At 34.4% G+C, this 25183-nt stretch overlaps 1 protein-coding gene across 10 annotated transcripts in view; it reads right to left on the reverse strand.

Moving 5' to 3' along the window:
* Positions 1 to 25183, reverse strand: part of LOC105211906 (complexin) — a 290240-nt gene that overhangs the window by 49273 nt on the left and 215784 nt on the right. The window contains exon 1 of one of the 10 annotated variants that reach the window (XM_029040000.2): positions 9586 to 10636. The exons of 8 other annotated variants lie outside the window; for them this stretch is intronic. In XM_029040000.2, coding sequence (XP_028895833.1) covers positions 9586 to 9598 — 13 coding nt within the window. In that variant the 5' untranslated portion in view covers positions 9599 to 10636. Of the gene's footprint in view, positions 1 to 9585; positions 10637 to 25183 lie in introns of those variants that run through there. One more of the 10 variants, XM_011183597.3, reaches the window with a different exon arrangement.

The following is a 25183-nucleotide window of genomic DNA, read 5'->3' on the forward strand; positions in this document are numbered from 1 at the left end:
GGCTTTGAGAAGTGACTGAGGTTTTGATTGAGTTTGAATAAAAGTTCAAATAACCCGAAAATAAGTCTTCTTCATAAAAATATAAAAATATTTTTATCGATATTTATCCATAACCCATATTATCGATACTCGATATTTATCGATAATCAAGTAGAGGTTTAGTTGAATTTCATTACTTTGATACGAGTTGAGAAAATTAATTTTTGCTACATTTTTAATACAAAATCGGTTTAAATTATAAAAACAGGAAATATAATTATAATTTTATTTTAGAAAAGTTTTAAAAATAGTGGTAAATTTTTGTAGACTACAAATTAAACAGTTTACATATTTTTTTTTTTTTAATTTTCTAAAATGTACCCAAATATTTTTCTTACTTTTGTGAGTAGAATCTTTAGTACAAGTATTTTAACCCATTTTAGCTTTCACTAAAAAATACATGCTCGTAAATATTCGTCACATTATTGCTATAATCATAGTCTAATTCCTTTCCCATCACCACCAAGAGCAATCTGCTGTTCACTGTCAGTCACTTCATTGTCAGCTTAATTTTTCTCTGAATGTGACTGTTAGTCCCAATGGAATTTGCAACAATAACTGCATGTACAAAAACAATGAAAAAATGCGCAAATACACACAAGTGCATTAAGACTAAGCGCAGAAGTGGAAATTCCAGTAGAAGAAAATAATAGAAATGAAAGTGAATGTTAGAGAGAGAAAAGAAATTACTGTTATTTGGGAAAAAATACAGTAATTACCAACTGTAATCTGCGCATCGGAAAACCGAGTAGAGCAAGGAATTAAAGCAGTTATAATTGTTAATACGCAGAAGAGCAAAATAAATGCATACATTTAGATAAACTCGAGAAAATTAGTAAGTGCAACTATTTGCTATTATAATGATAATTCCATTTCAATGCAATGCCACACAAAGTGCATAATTATGCAGAAGTTAACACTAAACTGAAATTGGTAACAACTAACTGTACTTTTTTAGTGCTTTTGCATGTTTTTTATTTTTTTACGCCATTTAGTCACATTAAATCTGGTTTAGTTGAACAATACTTGCAAGTTTTCTAAACAAGCTTTCAGCTTAGTTGAAGAATTCTAAAAAGTGTCGGTAGTAACTATTAAATGTGACTTAGTGAAAACATAAAAGTAGAATATATAAAGTAAATAAGTAGATAAAGTAAGTTTATGTAAGAAGCAGAAGTGGTTGTCAAGAATAGTTTCCTAAGGATTAGAAGAGTTGAAGTGGCAAGCAATTAAGGCTTCTTTAAAGGATTTATGTTTCGTTAGGAAGCATATATTTTAAGCATTGGGAACTTGAAGGAAATATATTTTTATGTTATACAACTTGTTCGTGATTCAATAACGTAATAAATAATAGTTATTCATAGCTTTCCATCAATAATCTGAGTATATGTATATATATGTATGCAGTGCTTCTACTTTCGAGTTTCATATACTATCTCATTGTTACAAGATACCAAAACACTAAAATAAAAAATACAAAAATAACTCAAGCGGTCCAATTTCCTCCACAATTCTTCAGCTGACAACACTTCAACAACCCCTGAACTCAACAAACTGCGCACATTTCGGTGCACAAATTGCATTGTCAGTCAAATTGTTTACACTCTGCTTAGCTGTAAGCGCTTTGTTTAAGTTTGTTAGTTGCACTAACCCATAGCCGCCGGGAGCCATCGCCATCGCCATTGCTGTCAACAATGCATCAGCAAATGTTTACCACTTGCCACAGCGCTGCAAGTAGAGTACATGAAACAAGAAAATAAGTACGCGCCAATCAACAAACTGTTCATCATACGCACTGGTGTACCAACTCAAGACAAGGCAAGCCAAGGCAACACCTGCTGCCAACAGCTGTGCACCGCTGCCAAAGCGAAGATGTTGTACATTTTGTATATGAGCGTAAAAATTACTTTCTGAACTGTACTTTGGTTGCGCTTCTTTACGCTTCTTGCGCTTGTTTGCGCGCACTCGCTGCATAAATGTAAATTTGTTGCGAAAACTTTGTGCTGAGCTGCCAAGCGCTTTCGCTGGCACTTTACGCCAAATCTCTGCCGCACCGCTAAGTTTGAGATGTGTGCGCGAGACACACTGTGGTCAGCGAGCGCTTGGAACTTTGCCTGTGCGCTTTTTGGGTCGGTGCGCGCAGCTGAGCGCCGCGACGTTTAATTAAAGTTTACAGCTTGTAATGCGGCGCTGGCGTTCGCTTTTACTACTCACGCATATTTAAGTTTCGTTCGCACTTTTTCGCTAACTAACTAAACGTGGAAATGCAATGTAACGCTTTTATTTCCTCCTTCCAAGCGCGCGCTTTCCGGGTTTGACAGCACTTTGTCGTGTGCCTTTTTGACTTTCGGGCAGCGCGCAGTTTTAGCTCTGGCTAAATTACCTGCATTGCAAAGTTGCTTTTACGCTCGTAATAAATGCTAGCCAGTGGTTGTAGCTGCCGCTCGATGAGTTTTTAACTAAATGTCACGGCGTTAGTCAGCAGCTTTTGAGTGCAGTAAATGAAACTGTCGTAAAAATGTTGCTAAACTTCGTTTTAACTGTGATATACTGGTAAACAGGCGATTAGATCGCTCTAAAAATGGCGCAAGGTCTTTGCAAGTATTTATTTCTAAGTTATTCACTGTTGAACTAAGTAAAGCACTTATAATGTTGTAGCGCTAAAAGTAATAGCCGTGATTTCAGAGTTGCTGTTTCATTAGTTGGAAGTACTAAAATGTTGCTGAGAGACTTTTTTTTTGAAAATTGTTTTAATAGAAATGAAAAATTTTTTAATTCGCAACTCCAAAAATTTGAGGTTTGAAAAATTTTAATTAAAAAAAAAATTCGAAGTTCGAAAAATTCGATGTTCGAAAAATTCGAAGTTCGATTAATTCGAAATAAATATTTATTTTCGATACTGAAATAGCGTTTCTTATTTCGAAATTTTATTTAATCTTAATATTATTGATAAGTTAAAACTCTAAACATGTGGCAACCCTTTTTATTTTATTTTTTATTATTTTTTGTTTCCATGAAAAAAAATAGCAAACATAAATATTGTACACAAAATACATTTCTCCTTCTGTCATGTTCCATTCATTGTTCAACCACAATAGCTGATTTCGGTACATTCATGTGGCAACAATAAAAATAAAAATAAAATATCTAGTAAAGATTTGCTGCTATAATTTTGGCAAAGATAAGCAAACGTGCGCCGCATTTCAATGTCAACGCCAAAGTAAGTACATATGTCGTGGCAAACACAAATTCGATGGCAATCGAATGCGCCTGCCAATCAATGCCGCCACTAACAATGCAAATACTCAAGTGCTGCCACAGTTGGGGCATGCAAATTTGCAGCTAAGCCAGCAATTTTCGGCGGCGACGACGGCTTCAGTTGTGGCAAGTTGTATGGTGCATGGCATTGTAGGCAATATGTGGCAAGTATTTTTGTTGTTGTTTCTATTTTTTATGTGTGGCACATACAAATGCAACGGAGCCGAAAAAGCAGGCAAGCAAATACTTTTGGATGTGCTTGAATGGCTGTGAGTGCCTGTGTGTTTGCACTACAAGCGCCTGCAAAATCTAGATATAGAATTTCGCATATATACAATTTCGTATGTGCTCTCTCTATGGCACATAAGCCACTAACAACCCCACTAGTTTGGCTTGGCGTCATCACGAAAACTCTTGTGGCAGCGTTGATTGCATAGCTCACGTCTTGTGTCAAGTACGTCGTGTTGCTGTTGTTGTTAGTTGTTCTATTGCCATTGGCAAGTTGCAAATGCATTGCGGCACAAACGTGTACGCTGGCAAATCGCAATGATCCGCAACGTTTCGGTTAAATGTGTGCCACTGGCAATCAATGTTAGTTGTAATAGTTGTAGATTTGTTTTTCGGTTTCTCGTTCGCTTTCGTTGCATTTAAAGCGTGTTTCATCGATGCGTTCGATTGGTTTTCGATTGCAGCGCAATTTGTGCTACCATTTAATATCGTTATATTGCTTTAACATTCAATTTAATGGGCTATTAGTAGCAATGTATTTAGGATGTAGTTAGAATGAATGACAATTGGATTGTAATTAGAGTATGAAAAGCTCGTTTAAAGTTTAATCGCTTTAAATTTTGTTAAATTTCATACTATTTAAACCTAAAAAATAATAATAAATAAATTAAATGGAATATGATCCTATTTCAGTGCGATGAAGCTACTAAAAATCAAAGTTACGATTTCGTCAAGTACTCTGAAGTAGTATGAAAAGCTTTTTAATGATTGAATTATATAAAATTTAAAGCTTTGATTCAAGTTTTCTTTGGACTCTCAAATTGTGTTTTGTGACTATCAAAAGTCAAGCTACTAATATCTAAAGCTTTTGAAAGCTTTTCCTAATTTTCGAAAATTGAGACTTCGCCAGTCTTTTGTTATTTATGAAACCCATACTTTGCTCTCTAGCTATAATTCTGTCAGAGACTCATCAAATTCGATGATATGCAGAGCTCACTGTTATATAAATTAGAAGGAGAAACGACTGCGGCTTGCTCAGTTGGAACCTAAGGGTCTAATATATTACTATTTAACCATATAAATCTTGCTCAATTTCATAACAGAAATAATTTAGTTTCAGATTTAGATTTATATAGGGTTTAAACTCATTTTTTGGCTCTCTCATCTCTCTCTTAAAGAACTGAAAAGATTTAGGAAGTAAATTGCTGTTTAATATATTTTCAATTTGGCATAGTGTGAACTAGGCGTAATGCTTAAAAATACAAATTTTAATTTTATTTTATTTATGTGGATTTCAGTTTAAATTTTTTTTAGAACTAATTTATTATTTTAACAGCGCTTAATGAATTTATAAAAAATATAAATAATTCTATGAACCCACAAAAAATTCGCATAAATTTTGAAAATATTTACACTACAACCCAAAAAAAATCATTGCAGAAAAAACTCGCCAACAATGCGATTCTTTATGCAAAATGTATATTTTACAGCAAACGAGCGCAAAACAAATAATAAAATAATGATGAATTGAAAAGTAATTTATGCAAATTTTCAGCAAAAATATCGAATTATTTACGATTTTGGCCAGCTGCCGTATTTTACACCCGTGTGAGCGCACCAATGAAAATGTTGCCATGACGCTGTTGAAGAAAAAAAAAATGCAGTTTGCCGTTGCAAAATCAGTGCAAATAGTAGTGTGTAAATAAATTGTGCGCATTTATTATGTGGCAAAAATGGTGACAATTAAAATTGCATTGTAAATTGCTTGCATACGCAAATACAAATTATTTGGGGCTCGTTATGTAACCAACACATATGCCACAATTACACTACAACAAATTCAATTTACGCCATTGGAGCGTCGCGTATAAATTCATTGCATAATTTGCGGCGCGCAAACTTGTAAATTTGTAATTTTATTTACTTAAAATATTGTTTACATTGATTGCAATTATTTGACGAAATTTCTGTGTTTTTAGTGGATGAAATGTGTGGATTAATGGTGCTTGGTGTTGGATTTAGAAATTCGACGAGTTTGAAAATGAATTTTAATTTACAGCTCCTTTGTTTTATGATTAAATTTGAGAAACCATAGTGATCAGAAAAAGATTAAAACAATTTGAAAAATTAGTAAAGGCAATTTTAGAAATAATAATAATAATAATAATTTTTTTTAATATCGTAAAGAATTTTAAGAACTGAAAAACGTTGAAATGATATTTTTTGCTTTTTTCTTCTTCTTTTTTTCTCATTAAATGTGAAAATAGGAAAGATTGGAGCATTTTGGATTATAATAAAGCTCCTTTTATAGAGGATTAATATTCATGCGTAGTCTAAACTGAATTTTATTTAGTATTACGGAGCAAACGAGGGTTAATTGCTATTTTCGTGGCATCTTTTAGGCGCTCGGTTTATTTGTAACAAATAAGTATAATTGTAGGACGTTTCTTATTGAGATGAGTGAGTGAAACATTTTAAAAAAGAATATTATTTAAATTTGACCAGTTGACCATATTTGAGACTTTATCTCAAATAGTTTTTGTATTAAACTTTATAACTTAACGTTTAACTTATCTATATGCATATTTTGTCATGTTTAGACAAGATCTACAAATGAATATTATACAAAAATAGGTTTTATATATATATTTATAATTTTCTTTAAGATATTACTCTTAGTTGAATATTAAAAGTGAATATGATGTCCTAGATATTTAAATCAATTACTACTAACTACTTTGCCCAATTTGTAGCATCTTTCAGGCGTTTAGACATTTATATATATATATCTCTTTTTAAATAATTTGTATATGAAAATGTTTAATGATCATCATTTCGCAACAATTTTTTTCCAAAGCAGAAAATGAGTAAGCGGAAATGAAATAGCATTAAAAATCATCAGCCATTGAAAATTTTGTGTGCGCCTAAAACTATACAGATGTATTTTTACTCCATATTCTACCATAATTTTCGTGCATTTTTAGACAAATCAAAAATTTATTATTCTAAACAAAAAGCTACTCCGACCACCAAATCAATAATAACTGCTGTCACATTCTATTAAAGCAGAAATTCCACATATTACATATGCACAAATAAATGCCTGAATGAATATTGTAAATAGCTACTATATCAGCGATTTTGTGTGTCTTTGAATTATTAACATTAGAGCGATTTCGGGTTGCTTGCCGCTCTATTATTTATGTGCGCATGTGACACATGTGCGACCACAGTTAAATAGCACGAATATACTTTTCAACATGTTTGCTGCCACAAGAGCATACATAAATTAAATGCCAAGCTTTTCGGGCGCACACAGACAACTTTAAATAACATTACTATGTGTATGCCTATTAACAGCACATGTAACATATACAGTGAATTCAATGAATTTACTGTCTCTTCACTGGCTTTGTTGCTATTAAAGCACAAATTTTAGCTGTGAATATATGTATGGATGTGTGCAGCTAAAAACAAAGTCACATGAGCACGTACAAAATTCCATCAAATGTGTGTGTGTGTGTCTAAAACTTTTGTGTGTTGCATAAATTATTTAAGTGGCACAAGGCTAGAAACATACAGCAAACAACAAGAACAAAGAAGAAATATGTTTCAAGCGCTGCAAGCGACATTGACAACGGCCATTGTGGTCGCAGCTGGCTGGCAGTTCGGAATAGTTAAATTTTTGGCAAGTTGCCAAAATTTTATGGCCAACCACTATGCACTAGCACACTGACACAAATGCCGTATTTAATGGTGAGTGTAAGTGGTTGACAATTAAAGGCGCGCATTTTTCTACATCCGAAGTGTTACATAAGTTGAGATTTAATGTAAATTTTTGTGATTTAGACATTAAAAATTGTATTTTGCAAGTTTTTTGTGTTATGCGCCTAAAGGTATGCTACAACGAATATGTATAATTTCTGACTTCGCATTAAAATCTCCATCAAATGTGTTAGATAGGCAGAAATTCAAGCAAATTTTAGAGATTTTGCGTTAAAAATTTTATTTTGCAAAATTTTTTCACTATGCGCCTAAAGTTAGGCTACAACGAATACGTATATTTTTTTACTTCGCATTAAAATCTGCATCTAATCTGTTATATAGGCTAAAATTAAGCAGTTTTTGTGATTTTGCATTAAAAATTGTATTTTGCAAGTTTTTTCTGTTATGCGCCTAAAGGTATGCTACAACAAATATGCATATTTCACTTTTGCTTTTACTTAGCACAAAAATATGCATCTAATCTGTTATATAGGCTGAAATTGAGCGAGTTTTTGAGATTTTGTATTAAAATTTGTGCCATCCGCCTAAAGGTATGTTACAATGCATAAGCATACTTTATTTGCCTTGGCATAAAAATCTGAAATATGCTTTTTTACGATTTTCGCAATGCCTTTTGGCTATTTGCACCAACTTTTCTAAAGCTTTTGTTGCTGTTTTACTTTTTGCTTGTTTCTGTTTTTCTTTTTCTCTTTATATTATGAGCATTAGTTTTGTGCGCAAAGAAATCCACAAATAAAGCAAAATTTTTATGCACAACAATAATACGGGTTGAGCGAAAACAATAAACAAGCGCAGCACAAAAGTTAGCGCTGCTGGCGCCAAAGACTTTGCACGAAACTTTTGCACGAACCTTGAACCTTTGCCATGGTGTTTTTGTCTTAGCGCCACAGCGAGCCAAACTTGCCACGTCTTGCTTTGCGAGTAGCATGCCAAAATGCATAAAACACACACAGATTTACAGTTATAAATATATACATATATACATGCCGTATATTCGCTTAATGCGCTGCGTTGATTGTCAGGCGAAAATTTGTGCCAAGAAAAAATCAATAATGGCGAAAAAACGTGCACGAAATGAGCGCAAACGGTCACATGGTACCGCCGCGCTGCCTGTGTTTACATGTAGCTTTGTGTGGCATACGCAAAAAAATATATTTTATTTTTACTATTTTATGCGCTACTAAGTAACACAGTTAGACAGGCTAATTTAGTAGTAAGTAGTCGGCACTCGGCAATAAATTGCTAATAAATATTAAATTACGTGCGAGAAATTGCGTTTTCGCATTTTGCGTCGCCGAAAGGTATGCTACATAATTTAGCGGTCGCAATGCAATTTCGCCGCAAAATTTCTTCCAAGGAAGTGGCAAATTCTTATTACATTTCATAAATTTCACTTATAACACACATTACTTGCTTAAGGTAGCGTTTTCTGCTTGAAAATTATGTAAAAATTCACACCAAACACGTAACATATGTTAGCGTTTACACGCCGTATGTGTGGCCTACATTTAGGCTGCTTTGGATAATTGATTTCTGTTCTTACTTTAAAAATATACTTAAGTTTAGCACTTACATTTCGTTTTGTTGTTGATTAAAGTTGTTTTCAGCGTAGACGTTGTGTTTGTAGAAAGTGTGTGGCGTTGTTTTAGACAGCGTGTAGTTATGTATTTAGTAGTAGACGCAGTAAAGTTGTGGGAAAAATTATGAAATTGATTTTGAGTGGTGTTTAAGTTGTAGAAAGTGGTCAAGTAACCATTGTGAAATTGTTGACAGTGCGCAAAAATAGTTGGAAATTGAGTTTGAGAAAGAAGTAGTTGGTAGTTATGAGGTTTAAGAAAAGCTTAGTGGCGGAAAATTTGCACCTTTTAAAGTAAGATTTGGAAGACTACTTTGTAATCTATGAAACCATGCTATTTATTTTAAATACGACTATGGAGTATAGTTTTGAGAAAAATTCTCATCACATATTTTCTGCTATTATTAAGTGAAAGCTTATTGCAAACTGTATAATTAATTTTGGTGCTAAATTGTATTTCAAAATATCTTTGGGATTTCGAGAAACTATTAAAATCGTTGAGAAAGATTTAGTTTTTTGCAAAATGAATTGATTCTTCCAAACTTTCATTGTAACAAAATCTAAAGCTTTCGACTAAAACACGCTACCTCAAATCACTTGACAAGTCCAACAATCACAATGCTTGACAAAAGTGCACAAATAGTTTGCTTCAACACTGACAACATTGTTACAGAAAAAAATATATGATTTTCAATTCATACCAATGAAATTCATGATTCCTTGGCGCTTTCACTAAATACTATCTCGTTGTTGAGCCCGTTTTGTATGTGTGTTGTATGCGTTACGTTGTGCCGCCTTGCGTTTCGTTGCGTTAACGCTTCACTAGAGCACTACTTATAGGCGCACACACAATTACGCTATGCACCAAATGCTCAACTGCAATGCAATGTTATATGCTATGCTATGTGTTGTGCTATGCTGCCGTCTACCCGTCTGACTGTCCGTCACTAAGGCCACTGAATTTTGTCGTCGTCGTTGTCGCTTGCACAGCGACTGTCACGCCTCACAGCCTTCAGCCGAATTCGTCGTCGTCGTCGTTGTCGTTTTCGCGTTTATCTGCTTCGTCGTTACATTCGGCCAGCACTACGATATTGTTGCGTTGTTTGTCAAACACTGTGTCACTATTTGGTTGTTGTCGTTGTTGTATTGTTGTTGCGGTATTAGTTTGACTATTACTGCAGCTATTTGTGTTAGTAGTGTGTTTGGTGTTGGTGTTGATGTTGGCAACAACAGCTGCCACCAGGTACAACTTGGACTGACGCACTTTGTGCACTGAACTGACGACGGCCATGGCACTGGCTGTCAACTGGCGACCCAGAAGAATGCCCAACGACTGCACTGACTGGTTTTTGAAGTCGCATCTACGAAGCATCGCAGAAAAGTTGCTGCCGCTGCTGCTGCGGTTGCGGCGAGGGTTGCTGCGCCTCGGTAGTGGTGAGCGGCAACGAAGCGCTAACTTCGGAGTGCGCTCATTGCCGAGCGGTACTCGCAAGTAGCCGAAGTGTTTGGCGTGTGATTTGCCGAAGTTGTCGTCGCTGATTGACTAAATGACTTGCTGACCGAGCGACCGACTTAGCGCTATAATTCAAAATCGAGTTGGCAAAAACTTTACAAACTTGATTTCCTCTTGAGGTGGAGTCGCTTGGTGGTAGGTTACTTATATGCGCTTACTAAATCACACACTGCAGTTTTTTTGTAGTATGCGTTTAGGCGTTGCGGCAGTTCATTTGGTTAACACGCACTTTATAACTGTTGTTTACTTTGGGGCGCTGTAGTGCGTTGTACTGGTTGCGTTAAACTTCAAACTTCAACTGTCCATTGCGTGCTGTGTGCGCTTACGTTTTGGGTGCCCTTTGACTTCTCATGCTTATAAACGCCCGATCACGAAGTTAAGTATCTGCTGCTGCTCCTGCCGGAGTCTGTGCTTTGGCACAGCATCGCAGCGCGAAGATGGAGTCGTGCGCAGTGGGTGCTGACGCTGCTGCGAGCTATCGGCATTCGTGGTTTGTGTGCGTTAATCGGTATAGGCAGCAAACGCTCGGTTGTCTGTCGAGTGATAAGGATACGATGCTGATGACAAGCAATCGTACGGGGGTTAAAACTGAAGGCAGCGGGCGGTAAACAATGCATATGGCATGCAGTAGGAGGGAGGGAGAGGGACGCACGAATGACGGTCGGAGCTGCGCAATTGAAAAACAACGCTGTTGTGGGTGGCAAAAGTATTCGCATATGTTTGCGACAGCGAAAGAGAGAGGGAGAGAGCGCACGTCTACTTTGCATGCGCTCTGTGAGATGAGAGTTTGCGCATTCGCGCGCTACATTAGAGCGTACAATATAGAGAGCGCGCTTGCTGAATCCTTTGGTGGAGGTAGGTGTATCTTTGACTCGGTTGGCTCGCAACGGTCACATGTCCGAAGTCTTACTTTGTAAGCAGCATTGCAGTTGTTTGTGTTTTTTATCACAGTTATAACACTTCGTGAAATGTGTAAGAGGGATGGCTGTAGAAAACCGACAATCACAAGCAACGTCTGAGTCAGCGTCGTGCGTCGCTGCCAGCGCCAACGTGTGCTGCTGCCATCAGCTGTGCGCTCAACTTCAGCGCACTCTCAGACTTTTAGCACCTCAAATTGCTTGTGAGTGAGTGTAAACGCTTTTATCGCGCACGTGCTAGCAACAATTTCAGTGATACTGTCTAAATTGAGTGTGCTTTTAGGCGCAAACGCCGTTCAGTGTTAACTCAGTGTAAATGTGTGCAAGGAGTAGAGTTGGTTAACTGTTTCAGGTATGAGTGAGTGGGAAATTCATTTTCATATCTGAGTCGATTCTATTTGTTTGGTTGAGAAATGAATGAGTGAAATAGCTAATCACGTGTACGAGTAATGAGTTTTAGCTCAAAACTGTTAAACTAGTTTATTTCAAGCTGAGAGTTTTAATTTTGTATTAATGGGTTTTTTAAACTTAGATTTAGTGTTTTATAAATTATTTAAGAAATACTGTGTGGAGATATATTTGTTGTTAGTTTATTGAGATAAAAGTATTTATCATAGTTATGCATGAAAAATATATTGTTAAATATATCTTTTGCAAATATCACTTGGAAATTAGTTAATAATATATTTGTAATATGTTTTTTGTTGCTATAATAGTATGACTGGATATTGACAATAATTATGAAAATATTAAGTTAATATGAAGTCCGATTTTTCTCAGAGAGCTCTTACAAATCGAAAGTAGGGCAATTTATTATCGTAATTTAGTTTACATTTGGAGAAAAATATTGTTCGCTTATAACTAAAATAATGAAAGATAAAAAGAAAAACTTTAAATGTACATTTAATATTAATTTCGGAAGTGAGTGGCGGGATATCTACTACTTCTTTGAAGAACAATTTTGCAACAGAAAAAATACTTAAAATTCACTACGTAAAAGGCAGAAAGATGTCGATTTCTAAATTCATTTGGCTTATATGTAATATTGTTAATATTTTTTTTTTTATGGAAAATATGAAATTTTTTAGAAAGCTTTCAAAAATTTGTGGAATATAGGCAACAAATATAACTTCAAATATAAATGAAGAATGGTACAAGTAAATATCCAAATTGATTTCTCCACAGTTAACAACATAAAATATGTTTTAAAGTATATTCAATGTGCCAAAAGATGTCATAAGTACCTATGTAGAATACGATAGAAGAGTGAGATGTCCCAAGATGTTACTTGATAAGATATCAGTTACTATTCAAATCTAGTTCATGATATTCAGCGTACATTAAATGTGTATATAGATATATAATTTTCCTAATTTGACTTTATAGAGAAATCTTTAGCTAAAAAAATAATGAAATTGTCCAATTAAAACTGAAGTAGTAAATTACCATATATTTTATATATATAGAAAGAACATCGAATCACATGCGATGAAAATGGGCGTGATATCATTCTGACAGTAAAACCAATCATTAAAAATTGGACCATTATATTCATACATATATAAAGGCTTTTATTTTCTCTAAGATGGCTTTAATATTAAAAGTTTGCTCCCAAAATGTTACAATTAATTCATTTTCGAAATTCGATGGCACAAAAAATACTTATAACTCTAACTCTTCAAAAAAATTCAATCGGTCTAATCAGAATATTGTACAATGCTATGAATGCTGGGTAGAAAAATTAAATATTTATTTGATTTACCAAAATTTTAAATAAATATAAAATTCTAAAAAATATGTACGTAAATATATAATTGTTTCGAACATCGCTCATTAATGCTTCGTCGAGCTTGTTTTCTAATTTTGGAGGAATTTGTAAGCTTTAAACCGACTCCAAGTGGCTGTTGGAAGTTTGTGTAAGAAAAAACTCTTGAAATTTCGAAATTTTTTATAAAAAAATATTCTGTTTTCGGTCTAACCAGGATAAAAATCTGTCCTGTGTGGTTATAATGCGGCCGTTTAACCAATAACAAACAGACGACATAATAATGTGAAATACTTTTTAATAATCATAACAAGTAAAGAGCTCAATTAACAAATTTCTATAATTATGAATCACAGATATAGTCAGCATAGAGCTTTAAATAATATTTCTCTAAACATTCTAAATTTTAGCGAAGTTAAGTAAAGACAATATAAAATACCTACAATATAAGGAAAAATAAAGAAAGAGCTACATATTTATTATTATTTTCCGCACAAAGCAACAAAATTATTTAAATTGTAAAATTTTCCTGTATACTTCAAGAACATTTTGCGCAAAATTGCATAATAAAAATATTTCTTGTAATGCGAAAACTCAACACAGAAAAAACTACTATTATCCACCGACAATTACTCCTGCCAATTTGATTAGAAATACCTGAGTGTCCGCAAATCCACAAGAAAACTACACCCACACACAGCCACACATACTGGGGTAAGAGTATATATCAAGCTTAAAGCAATAGAATGCCCATTGGGCTTTGCAATTATTACTCACTATAATCTAAAGATAATACACCCAACCATACGCACAAACACACATATACATTTACGCGTGTTGTTGCGTGTCATGCTGATGATGAGGTTACTTAATTCCTAAGCACTTCACAACTTTTATTCCACCACTTTAATGCGACTTCCGCCGAAGATCAGCAATTCTTCACACTTGAGATGATTGCGCTAGTTGAACCCACACTTTTTTCTCTTCTTTCTTTTTTTCCTTACTACTCACAATGCCATCATTCCGTACAACCACACGCTCACCCCGCAGCCATAATCCTTTCTTAGCATGAGAACTAGCAGAAATGCGGAGTATTTTTTCATACAACGAACGCAAATTCCTTGGCGCAGAAGACAATCAGGCGAAAATATGTTAAGAAAATGCGGACAATTATCTGTAGGCCTTTTGCCTCTTTTGCCTTTTTTGTGTAGTTTAGTGGACGTTTATAAGCTGCTTCTCGTCGGCTAAGCTGCTGCCAATGCCATGGGCAACGTGTGGTCCTTTAATTTCCACTTCACCATGCATACGCACACACATATAACGACAACAGCAATAACGAAATATGCATTAGTATGTCATTATAATGTATGCGGAAGTCAGTGTGAGCAATTTAGCAGGGTGGTAGGGGGCATGAATTCTACAAATTTCAACAACTGGAGTGCGTGGCAGCTTAGCTTATACGTATATAAATACAGCTTAGGCTGTAGTAATTGAAATTTGAATGAAAAAAATATGGTATTATTGCTGAGTTGAGATATCTAAGATTGAACCCATGCTCTAACCCATGCTTTAAGGGGCAATAAGCTGAAGTGTGAAGTTGTTGGAGCGGTGCTAGTCGCTTAAAGGAGTTGAACTGCAAATTATGGTATTTATTAAAATTGTTCTAAGCTATGCTTTATAATAATTTAATAAGAACTTATGCTTGAGCTGTAGACTCATATTTTTTCAGCACTTTTTATTCCCAATTTTTCTAGTGTTTTCGGTAAGGAATAATTATCAGGTAAAAAAATGGCATAAATCTTTGAAGCGAACACACCAGCAGGAGCTTTTAGAAAATCCAATAAAAGACATATCTCAGTTATACTCATCTACCTTTGAAACACCTGATATTTGTTCTAGACTGTTTTCCATAAAATGGAAATTGAGACTGCTGTAGAGTTTAATCGTTCTCAACATTCTTTTAGAAACAAATAGGATCTGATATTAGTGCATATACTTTATATCTGCAACGAATAGACCAGTCAATGCTCCGTTCTCTTGGACCAATTCTAAAACATTTCCAAGCAAATCAAACATTGCCTAAAAAAATGAGTTTAGATTTCATTTTGCAAACCGAAAACATTTTCTAACTTAAAAACTCTAAGCTTAGGCGCAAAGACCAACTGGTAGTCCATCAGTATTTGTAAAGATATTTGACATGTCAAAAGTGGATATCGAAAAGCATCTACTTATTCACACATGACTTACAATCACTTATGAGTGCGCACCCACATACTGACAATAAAAGCACTTTAATTTTTTTTTTCAGTCACACTTCTTAAATATAAAATCCTCATACATGTGTGTGAAATATGTGTTTAACACTTAAGTGTGACAATTGTTGAGAGCATTGCTGCTCATTTGCCTTTTGTTCACCCTCATATGCGCATTCAGCGATAATTTCGCATTCTTCACAATTCTTTTTTACTCGCTAATATGGAATTTAACGCATTTAGCGGCGCCGCACGTGTGGCATAATTTCAAATTTAATTCCCATTAAATTGCCTCACATTCCAAAGACGCATGCGACAGTGAATGCTCAGTGAAATATATGAGAATATACGCGTATGTATGCGGGTGTGAGTAGGCATCCTTAAGTGTACTTGTATGAGGTTATTATTATTCTTCTATTTTTGCTTAATCCATTTTATTGCAAATATGCTGCGTGTGACATTTAATTCCTGGCTTTGTATTGCATTATGTGTGTGTACCAAACTCACCCTCGCTCGCGTTTGGAGGGTAATGGCAAATTAATATGTTTTCTAATTTAATTTGTTTCTGGACTTGTGCATTGAATTGAATTCAATTATTAAATGTCATGATTAATTTATGATTCATTTGAAGTGACAAATAAAGTAGTTGGATATTAATATTTTTTTGTTTACAGAAGTTAGTATTATTAAAGATATATGGAAATATTGAAAAGCATTGTTCTAATATTTCGCGTATAATTCCAGGAATTTACTAATATGTAATAGAAATCTTAAAGAAATAAATCATTGTAATAATCTTTTAAAACTGGAAGCCCTTGAAACCAAATTATGCTGCTTTCGTTCTGGTACGACAACTAGAAATATTTTAGGATTTAAGAACCTTCAACCTGTGTATAATAAACTATACAGTGATCAGTCATAAATATTAGTACCTAAAGGCGTGTATTTTTTCCAGGATTCGCAGTATTTAGAACAGGTTCAGCAATCCAAAAGAGGACCACAAGAAAACAAATGATATTTTAGTGCTTCCTCTTATGTATCTTAGTCTTATAGGACAATTGCTTGTCTTCGAAACAGTGCAGTCATGCCATCCTCAACTAGTTTTGAGTTTAGAATCAGAGAGTTCAGAACTAATTTCGCTATCCTACAATCGATGTGCAGATCTATCTCAATATAATTTCCATCATGTCGAAGATCTAGATATAATGTTTCTTTAATAGTATACCGAAAACTGTACCGAAGTCTGAAGGTCTGATACTAGAGATGATACTTAGAATGTTCCCTGCAGTCGACTACCAACCTTTCCAAAGAGCTTCGAACATTACATAAATAAGTTCACTACTGCTCAACATCTAACAGCTTCACCTCAAGTATTCAACTCTTACGTCTCTAAGAAGTTGAAAGTGTTCATATCCAGAGTCATGAAAGTACCAGCTCCATGAGAGCTATTCTGAATGCGAAGTTGAGAGTTGTGATATACATAATACACTCCATTGTTCTGCAATAAGCAAGCCCTTTATTTAGAATAAAATAAATTCAATTTGTTGCTGTTAATGGCAGAAGGTTAAAAGTATTATTTTGAAGAAACGGTTTAATTTTCTTTAGCTACGACTTTGAAAAGCCCACATTTTGAGCTTCCAAGAGAAATTAGGTGACTTTAAGATATCCAACTATAGATTATCCCCGCTCTAGTATATATTTCAAAAATCACATAATTAATTATTTCGCTAGAATTCCTGCCACAATTCTGACAAAATAATATGAAAATCTTTATCACTTAATTGCGGTTTGCTGCGAATGGCTTGCTGCATACACTTGACTGCACGATTAAAGCGAAATCCCGTGCCAGGTTTTGCGCGCTGTCTTAAGAAAGTGTCATGGGGGAAAAACCAATGTCACACATTTCGGCTATCAATCTTAGTCAAATGACAAAGGCAGCGAGAGCACTTAGCGCCAATAGGCGAGGCCAGAACGAAATATGAAACAATACCGCAGCAAAGGGATTAAGCGGCATGGACACACTATGGGATGCTGGCATACAAACATTAATTTTGATAAACACATACATACATATAAACAAGTAGATGTGTGTGTGTGTGCGAGAACGCGTGTCGAATAATATGCAAAAGAGTTGACATGGAAGAATAAATTGCGATGAGGGAATATTTGTTGGCATTTGGCAGCAATAAAGCGGATTAGAAAGGAATTTCCAACCGCAAATGAGAAAGCAAGCGGAGCAGCGTGAAGAAAGCAAATGCTGCCATGGAAAGAATGGAGGTGTCACCAGAGGGGTTGGGATGTGGAGCTGCTGAGGTGCTTGGTGTTTGACACATTGCGAAACCTAAGTGAATCGAATGTTCTATTCACAAGATAAATGGTCAAAGTTGAATTGTGACGCCAGAACACACAAATACAACTACTTCCACACACACACACGCAAATCTTTAATCAGCATCATAACGGTGTACGCTGCAGTAGACAATAATGATTAGAGCACCGCACCAAGTTTTTATTATTGTTGGACTTTGCGGTGTGGAAAATTGTGGGCATTTCGGTTTTGCTTTAGCTCACTACTGTTCGTGTTGTTGTTGCTGCTGTTTGTGTGCTTGCTTATTGTATACGCACGCCTTGGACTGCTCTTCATAATCAGAGTGCAGAAGTCACGTTTTGAAGTAATGCATTCAATGCGAGGAACGTGATGTTTTACACAAGCGTCAGACATGCACTGAGTCACCCTCACCCCCAGCGCACCCTCATCCAACGCTGCAAGCGCTCTGGCAACTTCAACTATTTCATATTCAACTTAATATTATACAAATAAATATGTATTTGTATTCAACTAGGCAAGGGAATTAACACACACACATACATACACACGCTGTCGGCCGCAGCTGCGGCTACTCCCATGGCGCCTAAAGTCACACTATATTATGAGGTGCATAAGTGCTCATCGTTCGCGTGTGTGTGTGCGTGTGTATGGCGGCGTGAAAATGCTTGGAATTATTAACGAAGTGCTTGCAAATATATGTATATTATAATAATGCAGCACGCGCGAGAGTCTTGGGATTTATAATGCATACTTTCAGGCAAATTTATATATACCAGCGACTTTTGTAAGTGTGTGTGTGTGTACGTATTTTAGTTCCCCCACAGTCACATTACAATCATTTATTTGAATTAAAAATATTTTTTATCATCCAACAATATGAGGTTGTTCGAGTTGAATATGAAAAATAGTTTACACGCAATTTTTTAGCATCACTCTCCTCTCCTCTCCTCAGCACACCACAGCTGCTCCCTCTCACACAAAAAGCAAATTTGAACTAAAAATCCAGCTCAGCCAGCGTTTGCGGTTCATGTGTTGGCACAGAAGGACCTTTGCCTTTGTATGTGTGTGTGTTGCTCCCTTTTTAATCATCATTCACACTTCGTCATTGGGTTTTAACATGCTGCTGCATTCCTACGCAAATTTTATATTTCGCATACCACAGAACTTAATTAAATTTTGCTCACATCAAGCTCGAAGCTTCCAAACACCTATGACACCCTGCACCACACAGCTATTCTACTATTCTTCAATATTTTCACACACATATACCCATATCTTCCACAATTTATGCATAACGCTATTGAATGCGTTGCGGTGAAAGGTGGAGAGAAGAAAAAAAAAAAACATTTTTGTTTTTGAAAAATTCAAATGGAAAACTTCGCCTCTTAATTACAATTTCTGTTTAACCGTATTACAACAACAGTGTTTGTTGTTGTTGCGGTTTTACTGGTGCTCACAACTGCATTGCTGTGGGGCAGCGCTTAATTGCGTCGCCGATAATGTAATTAGCGCGCTAACGGGAAACAACAAGCAGCACAGGTTATAACGGTAACACAAATAACAATAATAACAACAATAATAAAAACAAATACCATGTAAACAACAACACAATAACAAGAGTGACTCAAAATATATTTTTATTTTTTAAATTTTATTTTATTTCCTTTAATTTCATTTTATTTGTTATTATTATTGTTGTTGTTATATCCACACACATGCACACGCTTGTTATAATTTACTGTGAAATTACCAGCACGATTGTGTTCAATTAAAATAATTATGCAACTGCTTGAAATAAGCCAATTTAATACAAAGTTATAATTGCATTCAATGATATCGGTTATGGGTCGCCACGCTGCTGCAATTTTGTGGTATTTACATTAATTGAAATAAAGGCAGAGCGAAAGTTTTGGCGCACCAAACGCGTAAGTGCATAATAAAAATAATAAGAGTTAAATAAATTGTTGGTTGTGCGCTCTTTAACGGCAGTGATATTTTAATAAGTAACGGTACTTATAACGTGCAGTTATGGAAATTTTTTAAATTTGCATTCTGCATTATGGAGGTATTTGATGGGTATTGCTTGTACTTATTGCAACTGGAACAAGGATTTTGCGATAATCAAAATATCTCGTTTTGTTCTAAATTAATAAATTACGTTTTACATACAATTAAAAGGAAATCTGTACTCTATAATGAGCCAGTGAAAACTTTAACTATAGCGTTGAGCTGAAGCACGTAACTCAGACATACATACATATGTGTATATATATATATTAATACTAAATATTACTACCGATATTCGTATTGAAAATAAGAAACCGTCACCGGACTATCTAATATAATTAAAAAACTAGGAAAAACAGGAAAAATGCTAATAGATTGAATTCAGAAGGACTACAGAACTTTTCTGTCTTTTAGCCCATATTTAAATATGACTCGAAAAAAAGTGACAAAATTTATATTTCATACCTTCTTCTTATGTTTCGATTGAAATAAAATTATCAATTGTAATTAATAACAAGACTTTAACATTATAAATGCATTTAAATGGATAGAATTAGAGCAAATTTGGCCCATGATATGTGTAATAGATGATAGTTTGGGGAAATTGAGATAATCAATTTGACTTTAATAAATAATTCCTTGAAACTTTTAGTTTTAAAATAGATTTTTGCTATACAAATTGTCGCATTGTAATTTGGCAATATGTTACCGATCACTTTACAAAGTATTTTCGTAGAATAAAGAATTCATTGATACGAAAGTTAGAAATATATATAAAAGATGGCGGACTTTCTTAACAATTTTTATGGATAGATTTTCTGACTTTTGGATATGCTTTTCTTCTAAGTTTACACTGAAGTGCTCAATATTGAAACGTTTTTCTCGATATGTTTTCATATTACAGACTATTTTGTTCCATGATTCTTTTTCATTCGTTTTATGCGTCGATGTTAGCAATAAATATCAATTCACTAGGGCAAACGAAAGCTCAATATGGTCAAGACTCATATTAAGTACACATAAAACTAGATTCTTGAATAAACTCATAGGAGTCCTACTATTTTTACTAATAGTTAAGATAGGATTTAAGAAAAATTACATTTTTTTTCTAAATTTGAAATTATTTATTTATTTTTATTAAGCTTTATTTAAATCGAAATTTCCATTTTTCTTCACTGAATAATGTATTCGCATACTCCAAATAGTAATTCTAAATTTGTTCTCCACTACTGAAGGTTCCAAAAATACTTCAGCATTTCCATAGCCATGAAAGGAAATGTGAAAACGTGCTTATATATATATTTCAAAATTTTGTAAACTATTCAAATAGCTTAGAAATATCTAAATATTTTTGGAAAAGCAACATACTTTACTTAAAGAAATAGAAATTTGTATAAAGCAAGTGCTTTATTCTTCTACACAAAGAAACCATACAAGTCTTGTAGTTACGAAAATTGATAATTTTGGATCAGGGTTTATACGGAAGAATTTACTAGGAGAGATACAGTCTTTGTTGACATATGTCATCGAAAAGTCAGTAAAATTCCTTACATTTAAAGTATTGACAGTTAAAAAATTTTTCCTTGCTTAAATTAATATGATTAGTGATAATCCCTATTTAATGTTTCATTTGGCCATAACACTATACGACAAAATCGACTTTTTTACTGGGTATTGGACCAAACTAAATTTTTTCAGTAGTAAAAAATGTATTCTCTGCTTTTTGAAGTTAGCCTCCAAAATCGAAGTATTTGTATTCGAAGTTCGAAAAAAGTACTTTAAAAAAGTATTTATTAATTACAGGATATAGCTACAAAAAATCCAAAATATTAAATCTACATTTGCCTCTTCATTCAATGGTGTATAAAACTTTTCGATCAAGCTTATATATGACAGATGCTATGAAGAAAAATTAGTTTGGTTCAATGCCTAGCCGAGTGTTGTACAGTGTAATTTAAATAATTTTTTTAAGATACTATATTGAAATGAGATTCTACGTAAAATTTCTAAAATTATAACTTTTTATTTTATGCGTTAAAACCTTCTAACTATATATCGAAATTTGTCATAAGAAAAGTAATAGCCTCGCTAGCCTATTCCCCAAAGTAACTTAAATTTTATACATATGTATATACTTCCAACTTAATCAAAAAAGCATTGCAATAAAATTTTATAGTATCTTATTACGCCGCTTAACACTCACTAGCCTCGACGCAACTAGCAATACACTTACGAGCAACAGCAAAATGGCCTTTTTAAAACAGTCAAAAATTGATTGCTTAGTAATTGTGTTTCAAAAGTAGCGAAAATGCATGTAACAACTGACGCAAGTGGGTAGGTGGAATAAAAATAAAATTTTACTTTTATTGCCAATAAGCGTGAGTTCAATGGAAAATGGCGAAAGCTAAAATTGCACCACTGACGATACTCATAAATTGTCTGATAACCAACATGCACACCCATTCACCGAAGGGCGAGAAGAAGTGTGTTTTACTTTCTTTATTTTTGCTGCAATAAAATAAGTGTAAACTTTTGGCGGCATTAAAGGCCGAAGCTGATAAGATGCCACCGACGAACCGAACTACATGCCGGAGATTATATAAGTGTGGCTATGTGTGTGTGAGTTTGAGCGCTAAGTATGAGTGAGTGCTGGCGGGTGGTGTTTTTGACAGCACTTAACAGCACTTGTCATTGCCACCATGAAACATTACTTTTGTTCAAAAGCAGCAGCAAGCAGCCAGAAAGTGTTTCAAATAATATAAGAAAGTAACAACAAAAACAAAAAAGCTACTGGAGTTTTATGTCAAAATATTTAAGCATGGAAAATCCTTTTTTTTCTTCTATTTACCCACTGCTGGCACGTATGAAGCGCTGCTTGTTGTTGTTTTACTTTCGGTAAACAAAAAGTGAAGATGTGTGCGTGTATGGGAGCAAGTGATTTCTTCGGAATTCACCATTGGTTTACTACTAAGGCACTGATAGTCGCCGTTTAAGCGAGTAATCCAAGAGAAGTGAAAAAATTGCATTGCAACGACGAAGCGCCTTGAAGTATGCTACACACACATGTGATCACACACATTTTTCAATATATATCACATTCCATATTTTTTTCGCAACTCCACACAACTTTTTAACCTTCCGCACCCGCACTCCTCCTTTGATCCACGCTTCGGCTGAGCACAGCTGGGCATCATTTACTGCATGCATTTGTCGGCGTGTACGTGCCTGCGGCATTGCCACTAATGCCATGCATGCATGCCAGTTTCGATGTGTGTGTGTTGTTGGTGTGTGAGTGCTTTCGGCAGTGCCGCCTCAATGACAAATGTCTCAATTGTATGCCAAGCACGTCTTAAGTAAATTATTTTTGCGCATTTTAGATGTGCGGCACAAGTGCTTATAGATTTTAGTTTATGACACTGCTAGGCTGTGCTATGCTATGCTAAGCTATGCAATACATTGCGACAGCTGCATTGTCATAAAATCTACTTATATAAATATATATCTGCACATATGTTTGAGTGTGTGCGTGCAGTGGAAATGCTTGCATCATTTTTATTATTTCATTTATAATTTTGTAAGTTCGCAGGATATGTGTGCTTTGGCAGTAAGTAGTGGGTGTTATTGCGGGTTTCTGCAACTGATTTATTTTATATTTTAGTACGATTTTATTTTGTAGTTATTCCAAAGTGAATTTGCATTGAAATTTAAATTTTCAAAGTCAGAGCGACTAAGGTTTCTTAGGATGGTTCAACCCTGAACTCAAGTACTCGTAAGCAGTACAGTATCAACAATTCCACAACTATTGATTTCTGAATCAAAATATCTTTCTGGAAACTTTCAAAGTGACAGTCTCAAATAATGTGAACTAACTTGCTTTATAGACATTGAAAATTTATGAAATTAGAATTTTTTTAGCGATTGTTCCGGAGTTTCTAATTTGTCTAATCAAATTCAGAGATTATACTATTCTCTTGTAGAATCGATCCCACTTTTATAAAAGATGAAGGTATGGGTTCGCATCCTTAGCGCCACCTATTGGGAATTTCTTTATCCAAATATTTTATTTTATTTTCTTAATCTGGAATTCTAATAAGAATTAAATCGGATAAAAAGAAATGGCGCCTTTTTGGATCATATTGTCGCCATTAATCATTCATTTCTTCCACTTGATTATTTTGGAAAATTGTGAATGAATGGTTTTTTTTAAGGGGCTAGTGTGCCATTTTCAAAAAAAAATTGATTTGTTTTTTATTTTTGCTTATTCGAGTCAAAAATTACCTGTGAAAGCGGCAAGGTCGTATCTTGAATATTTTTGAATGACAGCGTTCGAAAGAGCGACCTCTCGCAAGTATAAGCCGCTATAGTCGAAACATTAAACTCGTTTTTCTCAAAACAACATTTTCCAAAATTGCTGACATCATAACTCAATTTACTGATCGTCTTAAAATTTAAACCGAGTATTCTTGAATATATTTACTATACAATGAGCTACCATCTTTTTTTGTTGAAAATTGTCAATTTGGCATTAAAAAGAGAGCCAATTTTTTTACTTAAAAAAAAAAAACGATTTTTTTAGAACTACTCAATTTTGTTAATTTTCGATATTTATAGGAAATAGCATAGGAAATAGCTTCAACTTTAATGAACTTTTTGAATTGTTTTGCTTCAACTACTCATTCGGTCGGAATCATGTCAGCAGTTGGGGTACATGTTTTTTGACACCTTTCAAGACATAGCATAACTCCGTTGGTTTCCAATATTTTTGTAATAACAGAAAATATAGCTTATTATGTCCAAAAACTTCAAAACATACGATCGTGTACTTTCTTTAAAAAAATCCACGGAAATCGCCTAATTCTTCATGAGTTACACTGGTATAGCCCCTTAAGCATTTACACCTGCAATAATGCAACCTTTGGACTTAATATTTGTTTGAGATCATTAGGATTTACCAAACGAAGAATAATGAGACCAAGGGATGGAGTAAAATGTTTAACGCTCATCACATCATATAAATTTTGGAAGAATATCACAGAATTTTCTAGTAATTCATTTACAATATATTTCAAAAATATAAAAAACATAGTTTTATTTCGGAAGAAGCAAATATAAGGTCTGATATCAAAATTTTAGTTAAAGGCAAGGCTCATTCAAGTCAATGGTCTTATTAAACCACTTAAAACATAAGCAATCAATAGTCTAATTATGAATTACGAATTACATTTTGGGCTATGATTTCACAATATCGATTTCACTGCAATGAGGCACGATTCGGAGTATTATTTGATACTCTCATAACAGTTTAAACGACAGGATTTGACTTAAAATTCCACCGAAATTATATTTGCTTAATATCAAGCGTCACAAAGCACTTTTGTTCACCCGCCTTCGTGCTTTACTATTTCTATTGCCATTCAAAGCGAATTTCCATTCGAGATACCCGTTAGTAAGCATATCACAAGCACTCATGTCGGCGAAAGTAATTCGAGAAGTATTTAATCCAATTTGTGCAAATA

This window comes from Zeugodacus cucurbitae, chromosome 2 (genome assembly GCF_028554725.1).
Source record: "Zeugodacus cucurbitae isolate PBARC_wt_2022May chromosome 2, idZeuCucr1.2, whole genome shotgun sequence".
NCBI lineage: Eukaryota > Metazoa > Arthropoda > Insecta > Diptera > Tephritidae > Zeugodacus > Zeugodacus cucurbitae.